Here is a 17,901-nt window from a genome sequence, read left to right as displayed (position 1 = left end):
ATTGTATTGAACGGCGGAATTGAGTAACTTACTTCAAAGCTTTTCACCTCCTCATCCTCTTCACCACAGCAACTCTGGGGAGATTTGATTGGCCAGAAAGATGGATTGAGCAGAAGTTGAGAATCTCAGATGAACAGTGATGAATAAGAACATTCCCAAGTATAGAAATACACACTGCTACTGTATCCTCTGTCTTACCTTTGCCATTATGGCAGCATAGGACATGTAAAGACTGTCATCGCCAAGCTTACTGTGGACATGGGAAGTGGCAGAGAAATGTCAGCGCAGGCAAGGCTAATTGCTTTAGAATTTGAATAAACATTTCAATTAACTTTCCTTTGCAACTGAGGATAGGAAAAGATAATGACTCATTGCACAGCCGATAAAACTAAACTATAGTGCTCCGAATAAAAAAATGGATAAGGCAAATGTTTCTAATTCAATAAAACTAGGAAGTTTAATAATCTGATGTTTATTTTTTATTTACTCCCTTTTTCTCCCCAATTTTGTGATATCCAATTGCGATCCAATTAAGATCTTTCCTCATCGCTGCAACTCCCCAACGGGCTCAGGAGAGGCGAAGGTCAAGTCATGCGTCCTCCGAAACATGACACGCACTTCTTAACACCCGCTTGCTTAACCCAGAAGCCAGCCGCACCAATGTGTCGGAGGAAACACACCCTCAGGTGCCTGGCCCGCAACAAGGAGCTTGATGAGCCAAGTAAAGCCCCCCCCAGCAAAAACCTCCCCGAACACGGACGACACTGGGCCAATTGTGCGCCACCCTATGGGACTCCCAGTCACGGCCAGTTGTGACACAGCCTGGGATTGAACCCGTGTCTGTAGTGATGTTTCATTCACTGCGATGCAGTGTCTTAGACTGCTGCCCCACTTGGGAGGCCCAATATTCTGATGTTTTACCTCTGATTGTCCTTAATACAGGAATAACACTGGAGTGTGCACACACACACACACACCTCCTCTCGGTCAGAGCACTCCGACTGAACAGTGTGATGAGCTGCAGGAGCGGATCAATCTGTTTGTCATCGTCCTCTCCATCCCCTTCCTCCTCTCTCTCAGAACGCTCTTGCTTTCCAGCTCTCTGCAACGTAAACACACCACTAATCAAATAAAATTGTATTTGTCACATGCGCCGAATCAACTTACTGTGAAATGCTTACTTACAAGCCCTTAACCAACAATGCAGTTTTAAGAAAATAGAGTTAAGAAAATATTTACTAAATAAACTAAAGTAAAAAATAATAAAATAAAAAAGTAACACTAAAATATCAATAATGAGGCTATATTCAGGGGGTACCGAGTCAATGTGCGGGGGTACAGGTTTGTTGAGGTAATTTGTACATGTGGCTATGCGTAGATAATAAACAGCAGTGTAAAAACAAAGGGGAGGGTGTCAATGCAAATAGTCCGGGTGGCCATTTGATTAATTGTTCAGCAGTCTCATGGCTTTGAGGTAGAAGCTGTTAAGGAGCCTTTTGGCTCAACACCCACTCTGTACATGTGCGTCACAGTATAGGCGCCCATGCCTGACCCCCCCTCAGACCCAATGTCATATACATCAATTCAGTCACCCATCCCTTAAGCCAATGAGTTCCACCGCAACGCTGGCTTGATTTAGGACTTCTATCCTCTTTTGTACATAGTGTGCTTGAGATACAGACTTCTGGGTTGTACCAGATTCTGTATACAATGGTAACAAACATTAGTATGTGTGATTGACGGGAACCTAGAGCGGTGTTCGTGAGACAAGGGATGATCCCTTGACAAAAACGTCTGTAGAGTCCAAATGGTTTGAGCTACAAACTATTAAAATCTACTTTACCTATGAAAAGCTGAGACTCTCAAAAATATGCACAAGTTTTGCTCTATGACACAAGCTACACAAGAGTTAGAAGGTAAGGGGTTCCTCTGCATAGAAGATAAAAGGAAATCCCAGGACATAGTGTCTATAATACTGTTATAAGCTCACATACAGTGCCTTCAGAAAGTATTCAGACCACTTGACTAATTGCACATTTTATTGTATTACAGCCTGAATTTAAAATGTATTAAATTGTGATTTTGGACGACTACACACAATACCCCATAATGTCAAAGTGAAATTATGTTTTTAGAAATGTTTATAAATTAATTAAAAAATAAATAGCTGAAATGTCTTGAGTCAATAAGTATTCATCCCCTTTGTTATGGCAAGCCTAAATAAGTGAAGGAGTAAAATGAGCTTAACAAGTCATATAATAAGTTGCATAGACTCACTCTGAGCAATAGTGTATAACATGATTTTTGAATGACTACCTAATTTCTGTACGACACACATCTGTAAGGCCCCTCAGTCGAGCAGTGAATTTCAAACACAGATTCAACCACAAAGACCAGGGAGTTTTTCCAATGCCTTGCAAAGAAGGGAATCTATTGGTAGATGGGTAAAAAAACTGACATTGAATATCTCTTTGAGCATGAAGTTATTAATTACACTTTGGATGGTGTGTCAATACACCCAGTCACTACAAAGATAGAGGCGTCCTTCCTAACTCAGTTACCAGAGAGGAAGGAAACTTAGGGATTTCACCATGAGGCCAATGACTTTAAATGGTTACAGAATTGTGGGAAAGAAATTAACTTTATATCCTGAATACAAAGCATTGTGTTTGGGGCAAATCCAACACAACACCTCACTGAGTACAGTACCACTCTTCATATTTTCTAGCATGGTGAATCATGTTATGGGTATGCTTGTCATCGGTAAGGCCTAGGGAGTTTATGTGGATAAAAATAAATGGAATAAATCCTAGATTACCTGGTTCAGTCTGCTTTCCAACAGACACTGGGATACAAATTCACCTTTCAACAGGACAATAACAATTTTGTCAATATGGGGAATTGTGTGTGAGAATGTTTTATTTCATCCAATTTGAATTCCGGCTGTAACACATCAAAATGTGGAATAAGTCAAGAGGTATGAATACTTTCTGAAGGCACTGTAGTTGCTGTCACAAACCCCAAACAGTTATCCCTGACTAGTTGGATATTAATTTCCCACTGAGTAAACCATGTCTGTACTTACAGCATTAATATAAATTCATATTTTATTATGTTTTTGCTTTGGTGGACCTTTAAACTTATGAATGCAACTGTTAATGTCAAATTGTTTTGTGCTCTGGTTGTCCTGAAAATAAAATGGTAAAACACTTTATTGTGAGGCTAAATATAAGGGCTGGACATGCAGATAAATGAAAGCCAGATAAATGAATAGCAGATTTTTGCTGCGGTCTTGGGACTGATAGGGTTAACACCCTTTTTAGCACTCTATTTAGTTGTTAAGCCCACTGAGTGCCGGAAGTGTCTGGGAATTGAGCTTTGCCATGTTATTTCCCCCAATCATACTTCCATGGAGAGAAACAAAGTTCTAATTGAACCCAGAGTAACAATGCCCTCACAGAAAAACTATATGATTTCAGATGTTGAAAATCACGTGTTTTTTACGTAAGGGTGACAACCCAAATAATAGAGCCCTCACAAATAATCACTAGGTAAAACTCAATGGCAAATGTGTCCAATCAAACAATGAATGAAGTAGTAATGAAACACCAGAAAACTGATAACATGAATGAATGGATAGCTATAATAAGACAGTGTGAAAGAGTCGTACAAAGATGAAGTAATGAGTTGAATTAAACTTTCACACTGTTGCCGGTTGAGAATGCTCACACTGACACTTACAGCCAAATCGTCAACCAACTTTTCTTCAAAGGAGTGATCCTCAGCATATATCCAGGACTTGTCATAGCCCTGTAGAAAGAGGTTGACAGCCCGGTGCCTATAGAGGAGGTAAGTGAAGCAGGGGAGAGAGGGAGAATCGAGACACAGGAAGGAATAGCGTATAGGAATGAGTTGTGATTAGACTCATGAGTTCAAGGCTTCTTATTTAATCTAACTCAGGCTCCTTTTACATTGGACAGATGGTGGAGAATTGTCTTGGGGCTGCTAGCTTATATGTTAATCTTGTATGTAAATCTAGAAGTTATATCACTGTACAAACCCACAAGCCTTTTACTATGCTAACATTGCTGTGTTCATACACCTGCCTATATGGACTTCCCACTGAGAACACCACGCCATTTCAACATGGATAATTGGGTAATATTTAGTTGATCAATGAGATTACAACCTATATTCACCCACTCAATAAGACAGACAAAATGTTGTTGAATTTATAATGTGTTATCACTATGCTTTCAACCATCTTAAAGCACAACAAAATTCCAATGGAAAACAATGTCAGATTTTTGGTTTAGTTGTCACCCAAAAGTCTTTCCCTAGACGGAATTCTTACTGGTTGGTAGGTGATCAAATACTTGCAATAAACATGCAATAAAATGCTAATTAATTACTTAAAAATCATACAATGTGATTTTCTGGATTTTTGTTTTAGATTCCGTCTCTCACAGTTGAAGTGTACCTATGTGAAAAATGACAGACCTCTACATGCTTTGTAAGTAGGAAAACCTGCAAAATCGGCAGTGTATCAAATACTTGTTCTCCCCACTGTACATCTCTTTTAATGTTGATATTTGGTTGCATTGTCAACCAAACACAATTCAATATCACTTTTCATTATTACAATTTAATATTACTTGTAATAATTGATATGCTGGAATCACATCAAGAATAGGACTAAATCAAATCAAACCTTAAACATACTTTAAATAATGTTTGATTTGATTTAGTCCTATTGTTTAGCTTAGATTTCTGGTTGAGATGGAGATGTGAATCTAACATATCAATTATTAATTTGCAGACAAACTGAATTTAAAGCCAGACTAAGTCAGTGGCACAGATGGAACTATCCAAGCAGAATATACTGTACATCTTCTTCAAATGTTGATATTTGGTTGCGTTGACAACCAAACACAATTCAATATCACAAAATATAATTCCATTTGAAATCAACCAGAGCTTGAAACACTAGGCCTATTATATTGTCTATTTTTAGTTGAATTATGGGTTGAATTGAAACAATAGCTGTTGATTACTTTGCAGATGCTATATACTGTAGGCATAAATAGCATCATTGATGATATTTGAGTGATAAAGTCTGGTCACATTTGATTATCTCTGCAAAATCTACTCTTTGGAATGACTTTGATAACAACAATGAATCTATTTAGTTCTTAAGTGGAGATCTCTTTACAATCATTCTCGCGATAGCACATTGGTAATAGCCAGTGACAAACATCATAGCTAAACTGGGCTTGGTTAAAACCCAAAAGGTAGCTGTAAATCAATTATCCAGTAGTTGTACTGTCCAGCCCCTCCAAAAAATTCTGATAGTGGATATAACATTGAAGATCTGACATATTTTCTAAAGGGTTTGTCTATATTGAAATTTGGTTACCAGGATGACAATCTTGTGGTTGAAATTTCATAATCAAAACAACAGTTGAGGGTTGATTACTTTTTTCAAATCAAATGCATTTTACACATAGTTTCCACGTCACAATACATTGACAAATTACGCTGAAACAATGCTGATTCCAACAGTTTGTGCCCAGTGGGTCATCTCTGGGTTTTACAGTGCATCCCAATCACCAACACACTTCAATATCCTGCTCTGCCATTTCATATTCTCACTGTACTTACCAAATGAACCACTGTTTACTGTGGTCTATTGGTAAATTAAACTGTGCCCATGTCTTTTCTATTAAACCTGACACCACTCATCCACTAGCTGAGGTTTCTGCGATACCTGGGTAGGTTGTAGAGAGGAGCCATTCTAAGGCAGGCCACTACAGCTCTCTTCCTCTGTTTGGATAACAGCTTGTGCCACACTGCCTTCTTCCTCTGGGGATGTTCTACCTATAGACAAAGGCAAATGTTCAGATTCAGATAACAATCAAATTGCGTTTTTAGCTACTTTTCAAAAGGTATTTTGTTACACAACCATAGCCAAGTCTAAATAGCTTTGGGAGCCAGAGAGTAGCTAACTTCTGTGATTCAAGGCTTCACTAAAAGCTCTACTAATAGCATATCATAGGGTAAGAGAGCAGCATTCGCTAAGCCCACCTGGTCCAGGTGGTAAAGCACGCAAGCAATGTCCAGGACCCTTTCTACTGTCCTCAGAGGGTCCGAGGTGTCCCGTCTGGGGCCTGGGAAGTCCTGCCACCGAGCCCCTGGGGCCTCCCGCTGGTACAACACAGAGAGCAGACTGTTAGCACAAGCGTCGCTGGGACTTGGCACATACACATTCAGTGTTTCCCATATATGCATTTAACAGCTCCACTGCAAAAATGTTTTATAAATGTTTTTATAATGAAGTGTTAATGTATGCCCCAGGAAGGCCCCATCTGCTGCCCCCCGCAGGACAACATCAGTGTGTTAAATAGACTATTTAGGAAAAGTCAAGGACAGGGGGGGGCATGACTTGAAAAATGGCAGAGATATTAAAATGTTCAATTCACATGTGGCTCAAAAGACATCATTGGCAGTTCTAGTTAGTGGGGTTAGATTACTGAAGCTGATCATGTGTGTTTTATACATGGATGTATTCAGTTAATTTATGTGATATGATAATTGAAGTGGCAAAATAAGCATTGTTGTAATAGCTACATAAGATGTGGGCAAGTTAATAGATAGTTTGGACCTATGGTTCCTGTGTATTCTGTGTGCTATGAGTACGACAAGGAAAACCATGGGGTTTAAATCATATGTACTATGACTGCAATTACTTTGCTCTGAAGACGTAGCAGGCCATTATGAATGCTCTCTCGAATCTCGTCCTCTGTGTCCTTCTGTGAAAAGCAGTGAGCTGTCATTATTAACGATAGCAGATTGGAGACACAAAACATGGGGTTTGCACATTGCAGTTACATGACATACAGTGACAAAACATCTTTGAGCAGTACCAGGTATAGACATGTCATTTACGTGCTGCACTCGGTCCCTGACAGGTCATCATTGTAAATAGGAATTTGTTCTTAACTTCTTCGATATAGGGGGCGCTCTTTTAATTTTTGGATGAAAAACGTTCCCGTTTTAAACAAGATATTTTGTCACGAAAAGATACTCGACTATGCATATAATTGACAGCTTTGGAAAGAAAAACACTCTGACGCTTCCAAAACTGCAAAGATATTGTCTGTGAGTGCCATATTTGTATTTGTAGGCATATCATTGGAAGATTGACCATAAGAGATTACATTTACCAGGTGGTCGCTTGGTGTCCTCCGTCGCAATTATTGCGTAATCTCCAGCTGCAGTATTTTTCCGTTTTCTTCTGATGAGAAGCCAGCTGCCACCACTGATAGATTATCGAATAGATATGTGAAAAACACCTTGAGGATTGATTCTAAACAACGTTTGCCATGTTTCTGTCGATATTATGGAGCTAATTTGGAAAAAAGTTTGCCGTTGTAAGTGACTGCATTTTCGTTTTTTTCTTAGCCAAACGTGATGAACAAAACGGAGCTATTTCGTCTACACAAATAATCTTTTGGGAAAAAATGAACATTTGCTATCTAACTGAGAGTCTTGTCATTGAAAACATCCAAAGTTCTTCAAAGGTAAATGATTTTATTTGAATGCTTTTCTTGTTTTTGTGAAAATGTAGCCTGCTGAATGCTATGCTTAATGCTATGCTAGGCTATCAATACTCTTACACAAATGCTTGTGTAGCTTTGGTTAAAGCATATTTTGAAAATCCGAGATGACAGTGTTGTTAACAAAAGGCTAAGCTTGTGTTTCAATATATTTATTTCATTTCATTTGCGATTTACATGAATAGGAAACGTTGCGTTATGGTAATGAGCTTGAGGCTATGATTACGCTCCCGGATACGGGATTGCTCGACGCTAAAGGTTAACTGACTTACCTGTATAAATAAAGGTGAAACAAAAAAATTATTGTAGTTCACTGTACAGTGAAAGATTAAGGTGTGTGTTTAGTACTCCACATAGCTCTGAATCCACAATACGGCAGAGGTTGAAAAGCCATAACACATACGTTTTTTTAACAACAGGTTATTATTGACCATAACATGCTGTTGAAAAAAAAAACATATGTGTTATGGCTTTTCAACCTCTGCCATATCGTGGATTCAGAGCTATCTATCTAATAGAACAAAGGGTTTTCTTTAATAGAAGCTTCTCTAATGTCAAACATATAAAGTGTGGTGTAGCACAGGGCAGCTCTCTTTTCTATTTTTACCAATGACCTGCCACTGGCATTAAACAAAGGATTGATATGTAGGCTACGTGTGCCTTTCACATTTTTTTTTAATGTAGTTCTGTCTTTGATTTGTTCTTGTCTATTGATGTTCTGTATTATGTCATTCTGTATTATGTTTTGTGTGGACCCCAGGAAGAGTAGCTGCTGCTTTTGCAACAGCTATTGGGGATCCTAATAAAATACCAAATTCCATACCTGAGTGAAGCGGCTCTTGGCCAGTGTGATAAGGCTGCGTTCTGCTGGGGAACACACACTCAGTCCCACAGGAAGCAATCTCTTCAGGGAGGCTACGATGAGAGAGGTCTGTGTGGAGTAGCGATCCCCTTTCCGCTTCATCTTCCTCCTCTCCTGGTCTGACACCTGCTCATTAAAAACCATGAATAGAAATACATAGTTGACTTATACTTCAATCATTCACTTTGCATGGTTAGAATGTAAATTATTTATTCATATGTTTTACGCAACCACAAAGCACACATAATGGACACCCAGTGCTGTTTGTGGTAGTTAAGAAACAAATCTGTAAGGTTCTCACCTTGGACATTTTGTGATTGTTATTATTGACCAAGAAAGCCATGTTGTTGATCTCATTCTGGACCACATAGTTCTGTTCCTCCCATTTGAAGTTCTGCAATAGCAAATCAGACGGGTTACAAGTGAGAACATCATTAAGATGCGAGGCAACATCCAAATCTTTGTTATTTCACACACGTGAGACTTGGCCCAGAATATGAAGATCTCTGCCACCATGCCGAACATCTTCTCAGCCTCATGGTTCGGTTCCCGTAGCCAACTTGCTCTGAAACAACAATATGTGAGAGCTGTAAACAAAATGCATTAACACATTCTACACTGAACAAAAAACACAACATGTAAAGTGTTGGTCCCATGTTTCATGAGCTGAAATAAAAGATCCCAGACATTTTCCGTATGCACAAAAAGCTTATTTCTCTCAAGTTTTGTAAACAAATTTGTTTACATCCCTGTTAGTGAGTATTTCTCATTTGCCAAGGTAATCCATCCACCTGACAAGTGTAGCATATCAAGAAGCTGATTAAACAGCATAAATCATTACACAAGTGCAACTTGTGCCGGGGACAATAAAATGACACTCTAAAATGTCACACAGCATAATGCCACATATGTCTCAAGTTTTGAGGGAGCGTGCAACTGGCATGCTGAATGCAGGAATGTCCACAAGAGCTGTTGCCGGAGAATCTAATGTTAATTTCTATACACAATTCCTGGAATCTGAAAATATCCAAGTTCTTCCATGGCCTACATACTCATCAGACATGTCACCCATTGAGCTTGTTTGGGATGCTCTGGATCAAAGTGTACGATGGCGTGTTCGAGTTCCCGTAACTTTGCACAGCCATTGAAGAGGATGTGGCAAATGGTGGTCACACCACACACTGACTGGTTTTCTGATTTATACCCCTACCTGTTTTTAAGGTATCTGTGACCAGTAGATGCATATCTGTATTCCAGTCATGTGAAATCCATATATTAGGGCATAATTCATTTATTTTAACTGACTGATTTCCTTACATGAACTGTAACTCAGTAAAATCTTTGAAATTGTTGCATGTTGTGTTTATATTTTTGTTCAGTATAATATTGTCAGAATCTCAGATAAACATTTTTATAAGAAAACACCACTTTCCATGTTGTCAAAATATAACCTTGACTGTTGATATATTACTGGTATATTACTGGTTTGTTATGTATTAAATAATGATCAGTGAACATTATCATTTTACCTCCCATATCCCCATCCCCTGGGCAGGATGCCTTACCTATTGTAGTCCACAAATGGGATGAGGACAGGGTAAAAGGCGTAGAGGTCTCGCACCAGCACAATGAATTTCTCCTGAATCTGTAGCTCCGCCTCAGACGCATCGGCCTTCCCCTCTGCCTTTATCTGCTCCCCCTCCTGAAGCACCGATTCTGCCCTCTTCTTCAGTTTCTCCATCAGAGGCAGGAAGTGGCTCCTCAGCAACTGGGGGTGGGCCTGGCAGATGATTGGCTGAGAGAAAACTGAAAGGAATGATTAATTTAGTCTAATTAATTTAGTCATTCAGCAGACGCTTGTATTCAGAGAGACTGACAATTAGTGCTTTAGAATGAGAGAACTGATTGATACAATCATGACATGAGTGGAAGGAATGTCTAGATGAAACAACTGGGAAATTAGGCCTGAAAGTGTCTAAATTAACACTGTTATCATGACGTTGGCCTAGGGGGAAGGTTTATGACAGTCATAAATACCTCTTCCCCCCTTTTTCCTCTCTCTACCCTACTGAGGTTACATTTGAAAAACCCTTGGTTAACATAGAGATTCTGGGAACATCAGAAGGTGGGGGGAAATGAACTATATTCTGGTAATCCGACCAATGGAACATATGCGGTGGTACTTAATGAATATGATGTCAGTTCAGTTGTCATCTGAGACATTCTCATCAATGATAAGATGACAAACTCTACAGTAGAAAGTCTACACATCAGAGTTATCGGATTCACATGGAATTGTTGTTCAATATAAATGTTTGAATATGAAATTATTTGTGATGGGATGAAATGTGTTTTTAGCTTCTAAAATGTGAGATTTGGGTTTTCATAAGATAGGGCTCTGCTCAATCAGTGGCCAGCCCCTGTGAAGGGACATGGGCTATAAAACTTTTCAAACACGCCCTCCTCTCCCTTCCTATATAAGCACTTGACAACAATATCTAGAACAATATATAGAACCTCCTGTTCCGAGGACGTGAGGACGACGGTCCGATGTCAGAATGGTTCAGATAATAACTACAGAATGAAGTCAACATCAGCGTGAGCTTTGGTTGCGAATGGTATGAACTTTGAACTCTTATTCACTACAGAAGTGATACCTCCTAGCCGTTGAGTTAGCAACAGCAGCTGCAAACGCAGGTTCTGATGTTCCCAGCAGGTTAGGAAGGAACAGACAGAGTATCCCGTCTACCACACAACGACATTACTACAACGTATCCAATTGACAACATTATTCAAAAGACTTGGTTGGGCAACACGGCCTTCCATCTACCACCAACCTACCGAAGCGCAGCTCAGAGTAAATATTTATTGCATTTTCCTTTTCCAAATGGGCGGTAATTTAGAATGCATCAGATACTATATTTACGATAGCACAGCTTCTTCCCTTTGTTCCTCAGTCTTCCCACTCTTTCACTCAAACTCAGCCCTTTTCTTTTGTGTAACAAGCTGTCATATCTGTTTCGCCCGCTAGGGACGTTTTCTTATATGACGTAATTTGTAATCAAGTTATGATTTAATTATGTGTATGTGTAATTCTGTGTGATTAGTTAGGTATTTAGTTAATAAATAATTAAACCCAATTTTGTATTGTTGATTCAAATTGTTAGCCAGGGTTCGTGCAGATAATCAAGAATTTACAACTTTCAGATGAGACTGAATTAAGAGGATGATTAATATTGACTGCTATTGATGTAAAATATTACTAGGTCTTTAAGAGTTTATTCGGAAGATAACATCTCTATAAATATTATTTTGTGGTGCCCGACTCTCTAGTTAATTACATTTACATGATTAGCTCAATCAGTCGATTTTAATTACGGATAAATTATTTTATAGAATAGCATGTCATATCACTTAATCCGGCATAGCCAAAGACACGACACTGTTTCATGGTGCCATAAACAATGAGTAATAGTGAGTGATTGAGGCTATGAGGCAAACATATGGACTGAAGACCACTGGATCCTGTGCAGGGCTGTGATGACAACTACTATATCATCCTTAGGGTGGACAGAAGATGCAGATGGAAAAGAGAGCAGTATAGGGCTACCTGCCAGGCGCTTCATCCAGTCTCCCTGGCCTGTTCCCAGGTGGTTGTGGATGATGCGGAGGATGTTGCCCAGCAGTGTGCTTGCATGCTGAGAGGTGAGTGAGGTGCAGACCGGGCTCTCCAGCTGGCCCTCGGGACCGTGCTGCCACCAACGGGACACATAGCTGCAGAGCAAGGGTAGGGTGATCTCGGTAACATGGCTGTACTGGGCTTGGCGTGCCCCTGAGCCTGCCCCTGCCAGCTCCTCCACCTCCCCCAGGAGCTGCTGCAGAGATGGCAAGAGAGGACACACCTCCTCCACCTCGTCTGGAACTCCCACATCTGAAACAAATGAGAAGGGACAGATTCAAACACCTCAGCTACACTCCAGGAAAAAAAGGGTTATTTGTGGAAAGGGCTCTACAAGAAACCCAAAAGAGTTCTTCTACCTGGAACCAAAACGGTTTCTTCAAAGGGTTCCCTTATGGGGACAGCCAAATAACCATTTTAGGTTCTAGATAGCAACTTTTTCTCTAAGAGTGTAACTAAACAGAGTAGTAGGTGTGTGTACGGTTACCCTCTCGCTCTCTGGGGCTCATGGTGTTGTAGATGGAGTACGGGTTGTCCTCATTCAGAGCTGGCTCCAGGAAACATACAGGGAAAGCCCCTGACAGCGCTGCCAGACACGCTCCTGCTGACGGCCTCTGCCTACAAACACACGCACAGATTGCTGACAGCTCTGTCTCCCACACAATACACCATGTGCATGACAACACAGCCATATTAAGCCACTGAGAGAGAGGAATATTGATGTGTACAAAGTCGTGCATACTTTACGACTGTATTAATCTGGAGCATTTACAAACATATACATTAAATGTCAAATACTGGAATGCTACATCACACAAAGCTAAATGACAAAAAGTACCCCTCCACGTAGAAACTTTTGCTGATGCCAAGTGAGTGGAGGCTGTTGAGGATCTTATAACAGGACACCTGGACACTGTCCACTGTAAAGGAGAAGGTGAGACTCGCTGAGACTCGCCCTCTGAAGCTTAAGATTTCCAGACAACTTCCTGAGTGTTGGCTAGTGGCTACAGTGTGAAGGCTAGAGGCAAGTTGATATGTAGAGACAGCGAGGGCTCACAGCCGGTGAGATTTGATTAATGTAATAAATAATTAGTGAATTGCCGTTGTGATCACTGGCAGAGAGAATGTGCCACCTCGCCATGTAAATTACTGAGATTTAATGAGATGAGGCATGGAAGCTGGCTGAGAGGGGAGGGCATTTCTGAATGATTTAAGAGGTCTTAAATCCAGCTGCTCACTGGCGTCTCACCCACTACCAGACATATGGAGGGCATTGACAATGACCGGTATGATGGAAGATGGGCTCTTGTGGACAACGTAGTTGGAAGACAAGCGGTTGTGATTACAGATTGATTTGGATGATTGTATTTACACTATTGATACTGTGGGTTTTGAGAGTGACTCATACAGCCAGCAGATTAGCATTTTTCGTCATGAATCTTGTTCTGGAGTCAGCTCTGCAGAGTGGTCACTAGCTGGCAAAGCCACAAAGTCTGATTTTAAACCTTACCCTAACCACACTGCTAACCCTAATGCCTAACCCTTACCTTAAATTAAGACCAAAAAGCTCATTTTAGTTGTCATTCATTTTTACATTAATGCCAATTTTGACTTTCCAGCTGGCCTATGTAGTAGAAATCACTCAGTTCTGCCTCCAGCACAAGACTCATTCCAATAAACGTCAACCTGGAAAATACACAAGAAATCCATTTATCCCACAAGTAACCATAAATACCTTACTCAACTTTGAGAGGATGAATGATTATTCTGATGTATGGCCTCCCCAAACTGACAAACTCTCATAATAACACCACACATATTATTCTACCTCCCAGGATACAGAGCCACACGTACCCAATAGGTCCTCTCCATACTGATTGTGGCTGAGGTGTTCAAAAATGGAGGTGAGAGTCGGCAGCAGGGTGGTATTGGTGTAGTCCAGGATCTGGGCCACCCCTCTGGACTGGGTCCAGTTCTGGGTCATAGAGAGGTTCTCCACGGTCATCTCCAGGTCCACCGCTGCAGCCTCGAAGAAGGACCGTAGCGAAACCCTTGCTGATTCTGGAGCAGTCTTCATCAAAGTCCTGAAGGAGGTTACCCATAATATTGAATAAATTGAATGCCATTATTGGCTCATATATAACATCTGGTCTAAATTAGCAATATACTGTTTATAATGGGGCGACGCACAATTGGCCTAGCGTCGTCCGGGTTAGGGAGGGATTGGTCGGTAGGGATCTCCTTGTCTCATCGCGCACCAGCGACTCCTGTGGTGGGCCGGGCGCAGTGCGCGCTAGCCAAGGTTGCCAGGTGCACGGTGTAGCCTCCGACACATTGGTGCGGCTGGCTTCCGGGTTGGATGCGCGCTGTGTTAAGAAGCAGTACGGCTGGTTGGGTTGTGTATCGGAGGACGCATGACATTCAGCCTTCGTCTCTCCCGAGCCCGTACTGGAGTTGTAGCAATGAGACAAGATAGTAGCTACTACAACAATTGGATACCACGAAATTGGGAAGAAAAAGGGGTAAATTTAAAAAAAAAAAATGTTTGCAAACATGAATGAAGAGCATTTTTATATAGTCTTTTTCTCAATCAAATATATCTGCTCACTAAAGAAAGAGTACTACACATGAGTCCTCTAGCTATTGGCAACACTATTTGTTCATTTATCAACTGAATCCTTTATCTAAGCAGGTGAGTTCCATTGAGATCGCAATCTTACAAGGCAGACCTGGCACCAACAGTGATACCAACAGATATTTTTATTTATTTCACCTTTATTTAACCACGTAGGCAAGTTGAAAACAAGTTCTCATTTACAATTACGACCTGGCCAAGATAATGCAAAACAGTTCGACACATACAACAACAGAGTTAGACATGGAGTAAAACAAACATACAGTCAATAATACAATACCAATACCACTAACATTGAGTGGCTGTCGCCAACACACTGACACTGACTCAACTCCAGCCACTTTAATAATGGGAAATGATGTAAATATATCACTAGCCACTTTAAACAATGCTACCTTATATAATGTTACTTACCCTACATTATTCATCTCATATGCATACGAATATACTGTACTCTATATCATCGACTGTATCCTTATGTAATACATGTATCACTAGCCACTTTAACTATGCCACTTTGTTTACATTCTCATCTCATATGTATATACTGTACTCGATACCATCTACTGTATCTTGCCTATGCTGCTCTGTACCATCACTCATTCATATATCCTTATGTACATATTCTTTATCCCCTCACACTGTGTACAAGACAGTAGTTTTGGAATTGTTAGTTAGATTACTTGTTGGTTATTACTGCATTGTCGGAACTAGAAACACAAGCATTTCGCTACACTCGCATTAACATCTGCTAACCATGTGTATGTGACAAATAAAATTTGATTTGATTTGATTTGATTTAGAAAAATAAGTGTCACGCCCTGACCTTAGAGAGCCTTTTCATGTCTCTATTTTGGTTTGGTCAGGGTGTGATTTGGGTGGGCATTCTATGTTCTTTATTTCTTTGTTTCTGGCCGAGTGTGGTTCCCAATCAGAGGCAGCTGTCTATCGTTGTCTCTGATTGGGGATCATACTTAGGCAGTCCTTTACCCTCCTTCTGTGAGGGATCTTGTCTTTGTTTGTGTGCAGGTAGTTTGGTCATTTTATTCTTTATTGTTTTGTCTTTTCTAAAGTTTCACTTCGTTAATAAATTAAGTGGAACTCAAAGTACGCTGCGCCTTGGTCTCATCCTTCATCCGACGACACCCGTGACAATAAGTCTATATACAATGTGAGCAAATGAGGTGAGATAAGGGAGGTAAAGGCAAAAAAAGGCCATGGTGGCGAAGTAAATACAATATAGCAAGTAAAACACTGGAATGGTAGATTTGCAGTGGAAGAATGTGCAAAGTAGAGATAGAAATAATGGGGTGCAAAGGAGCAAAATAAATACAGTAGGGGAAGAGGTAGCTGTTTGGGATAAATTATAGATGGGCTATGTACAGGTGCAGTAATCTGTGAGCTGCTCTGACAGCTGGTGCTTAAAGCTAGTGAGGGAGATAAGTGTTTCCAGTTTCAGAGATTTTTGTAGTTTCGTTCCAGTCATTGGCAGCAGAGAACTGGAAGGAGAGGCGGCCAAAGAAAGAATTGGTTTTGGGGGTGACCTGCTGGAGTGCGTGCTACAGGTGGGTGCTGCTACGGTGACCAGCGAGCTGAGATAAGGGGGGACTTTACCTAGCAGGGTCTTGTAGATGATCTGGAGCCAGTGGGTTTGGCGACGTGTATAAAGCGAGGGCCAGCCAACGAGAGTGTACAGGTCGCAGTGGTGGGTAGTATATGGGGCTTTGGTGACAAAATGGATGGCACTGTGATAGACTGCATCCAATTTATTGAGTAGGGTATTGGAGGCTATTTTGTAAATGACAGCGCTGAAGTCCAGGATTGGTAGGATGGTCAGTTTTACAAGGGTATGTTTGGCAGCATGAGTGAAGGATGCTTTGTTGCGAAATAGGAAGCCAATTCTAGATTTAACTTTGGATTGGAGATGTTTGATGTGAGTCTGGAAGGAGAGTTTACAGTCTAACCAGACACCTAGGTATTTGTAGTTGTCCACATATTCCAAGTCAGAACCGTCCAGAGTAGTGATGTTGGACAGGCGGGCAGGTGCAGGCAGTGATCGGTTGAAGAGCATGCATTTAGTTTTACTTGTATTTAAGAGCAATTGGAGGCCACGGAAGGAGAGTTGTATGGCATTGAAGCTCGTCTGGAGGTTAGTTAACACAGTGTCCAAAGAAGGGCCAGAAGTATACAGAATGGTTTCGTCTGCGTAGAGGTGGATCAGAGACTCACCAGCAGCAAGAGCGACATCATTGATGTACACAGAGAAGAGAGTCGGTCCAAGAATTGAACCCACCATAGAGACTGCCAGAGGCCCGGACAACAGGCCTTACGATTTGACACACTGAACTCTATCAGAGAAGTACTTGGTGAACCAGGCGAGGCAATCCATTGAGAAACCAAGGCTATCGAGGCTGCCGATGAGGCCAGGTCAATGAATACGGCTGCACAGTATTGTTTCTTGTCGATGGCGGTTAAGATATTGTTTAGGACCTTGAGTGTGGCTGAGGTGCACCCATGACCAGCTCTGAAACCAGATTGCATAGCAGAGAAGGTGCGGTGGGATTCGAAATGGCAGGTGGGATTGTTGACTTGGCTTTTGAAGATCTTAGAAAGGCAGGGTAGGATAGATATAGGTCTGTAGCAGATTGGGTCAAGAGTGTCCCCCTTTGAAGGAGGGGGATGACCGCAGCTGCTTTCTAATCTTTGGGAATCTCAGACGACACGAAAGAGAGGTTGAACAGGCTAGGGGTTGGATAGGGGTTGCAACAATTTCGGCAGATAATTTGAGAAAGAGAGGGTCCAGATTGTCTAGCCCGGCTGATTTGTAGGGGTCCAGATTTTGCTCTTTCAGAACATCAACTGACTGGATTTGGGAGAAGGAGAAATGGGGAAGGCTTGGGCGAGTTGCTGTGGGGGGGCGGGGGGGGGGGGGGGGGTGCAGTGCTGTTGACCGGGATAGGGGAAGCCAGGTGGAAAGCATGGCCAGCCGTAGAAAATGCTTTTTGAAATTCTCAATTATAGTGGATTTATCGGTGGTTACATTGTTTCCTATCCTCAGTGCAGTGTGTAGCTGGGAGGAGGTGTTCTTATTCTCCATGGACTTTACAGT

General features: G+C 41.1%; 1 protein-coding gene across 3 annotated transcripts in view; it reads right to left on the bottom strand.

Moving 5' to 3' along the window:
- Positions 1 to 17,901, bottom strand: part of LOC110529657 (ryanodine receptor 2) — a 93,220-nt gene that overhangs the window by 28,212 nt on the left and 47,107 nt on the right. For 2 of the 3 annotated variants that reach the window (XM_090241322.1, XM_021612105.3), the window contains 15 exons: positions 14,012 to 14,241; positions 12,996 to 13,077; positions 12,645 to 12,775; positions 12,089 to 12,409; positions 10,044 to 10,284; positions 8,956 to 9,043; positions 8,780 to 8,872; positions 8,440 to 8,604; positions 6,747 to 6,809; positions 6,085 to 6,204; positions 5,768 to 5,877; positions 3,742 to 3,838; positions 978 to 1,102; positions 199 to 250; positions 33 to 74 (listed from right to left, as the gene is read on the bottom strand). In XM_090241322.1, coding sequence (XP_090097448.1) covers positions 33 to 74; positions 199 to 250; positions 978 to 1,102; positions 3,742 to 3,838; positions 5,768 to 5,877; positions 6,085 to 6,204; positions 6,747 to 6,809; positions 8,440 to 8,604; positions 8,780 to 8,872; positions 8,956 to 9,043; positions 10,044 to 10,284; positions 12,089 to 12,409; positions 12,645 to 12,775; positions 12,996 to 13,077; positions 14,012 to 14,241 — 1,960 coding nt within the window. The remainder of the gene's footprint in view (positions 1 to 32; positions 75 to 198; positions 251 to 977; positions 1,103 to 3,741; positions 3,839 to 5,767; positions 5,878 to 6,084; positions 6,205 to 6,746; positions 6,810 to 8,439; positions 8,605 to 8,779; positions 8,873 to 8,955; positions 9,044 to 10,043; positions 10,285 to 12,088; positions 12,410 to 12,644; positions 12,776 to 12,995; positions 13,078 to 14,011; positions 14,242 to 17,901) is intronic. The other variant, XM_036985673.2, reaches the window with a different exon arrangement.

The sequence above is a fragment of the Oncorhynchus mykiss genome, chromosome 1, assembly GCF_057628025.1.
Source record: "Oncorhynchus mykiss isolate SJ-2025 chromosome 1, ASM5762802v1, whole genome shotgun sequence".
NCBI classification, from domain to species: Eukaryota; Metazoa; Chordata; class Actinopteri; order Salmoniformes; family Salmonidae; genus Oncorhynchus; species Oncorhynchus mykiss.
Note: the sequence above shows the minus strand (reverse complement) of the source record. Positions and strands in the feature narration are given on the sequence as shown.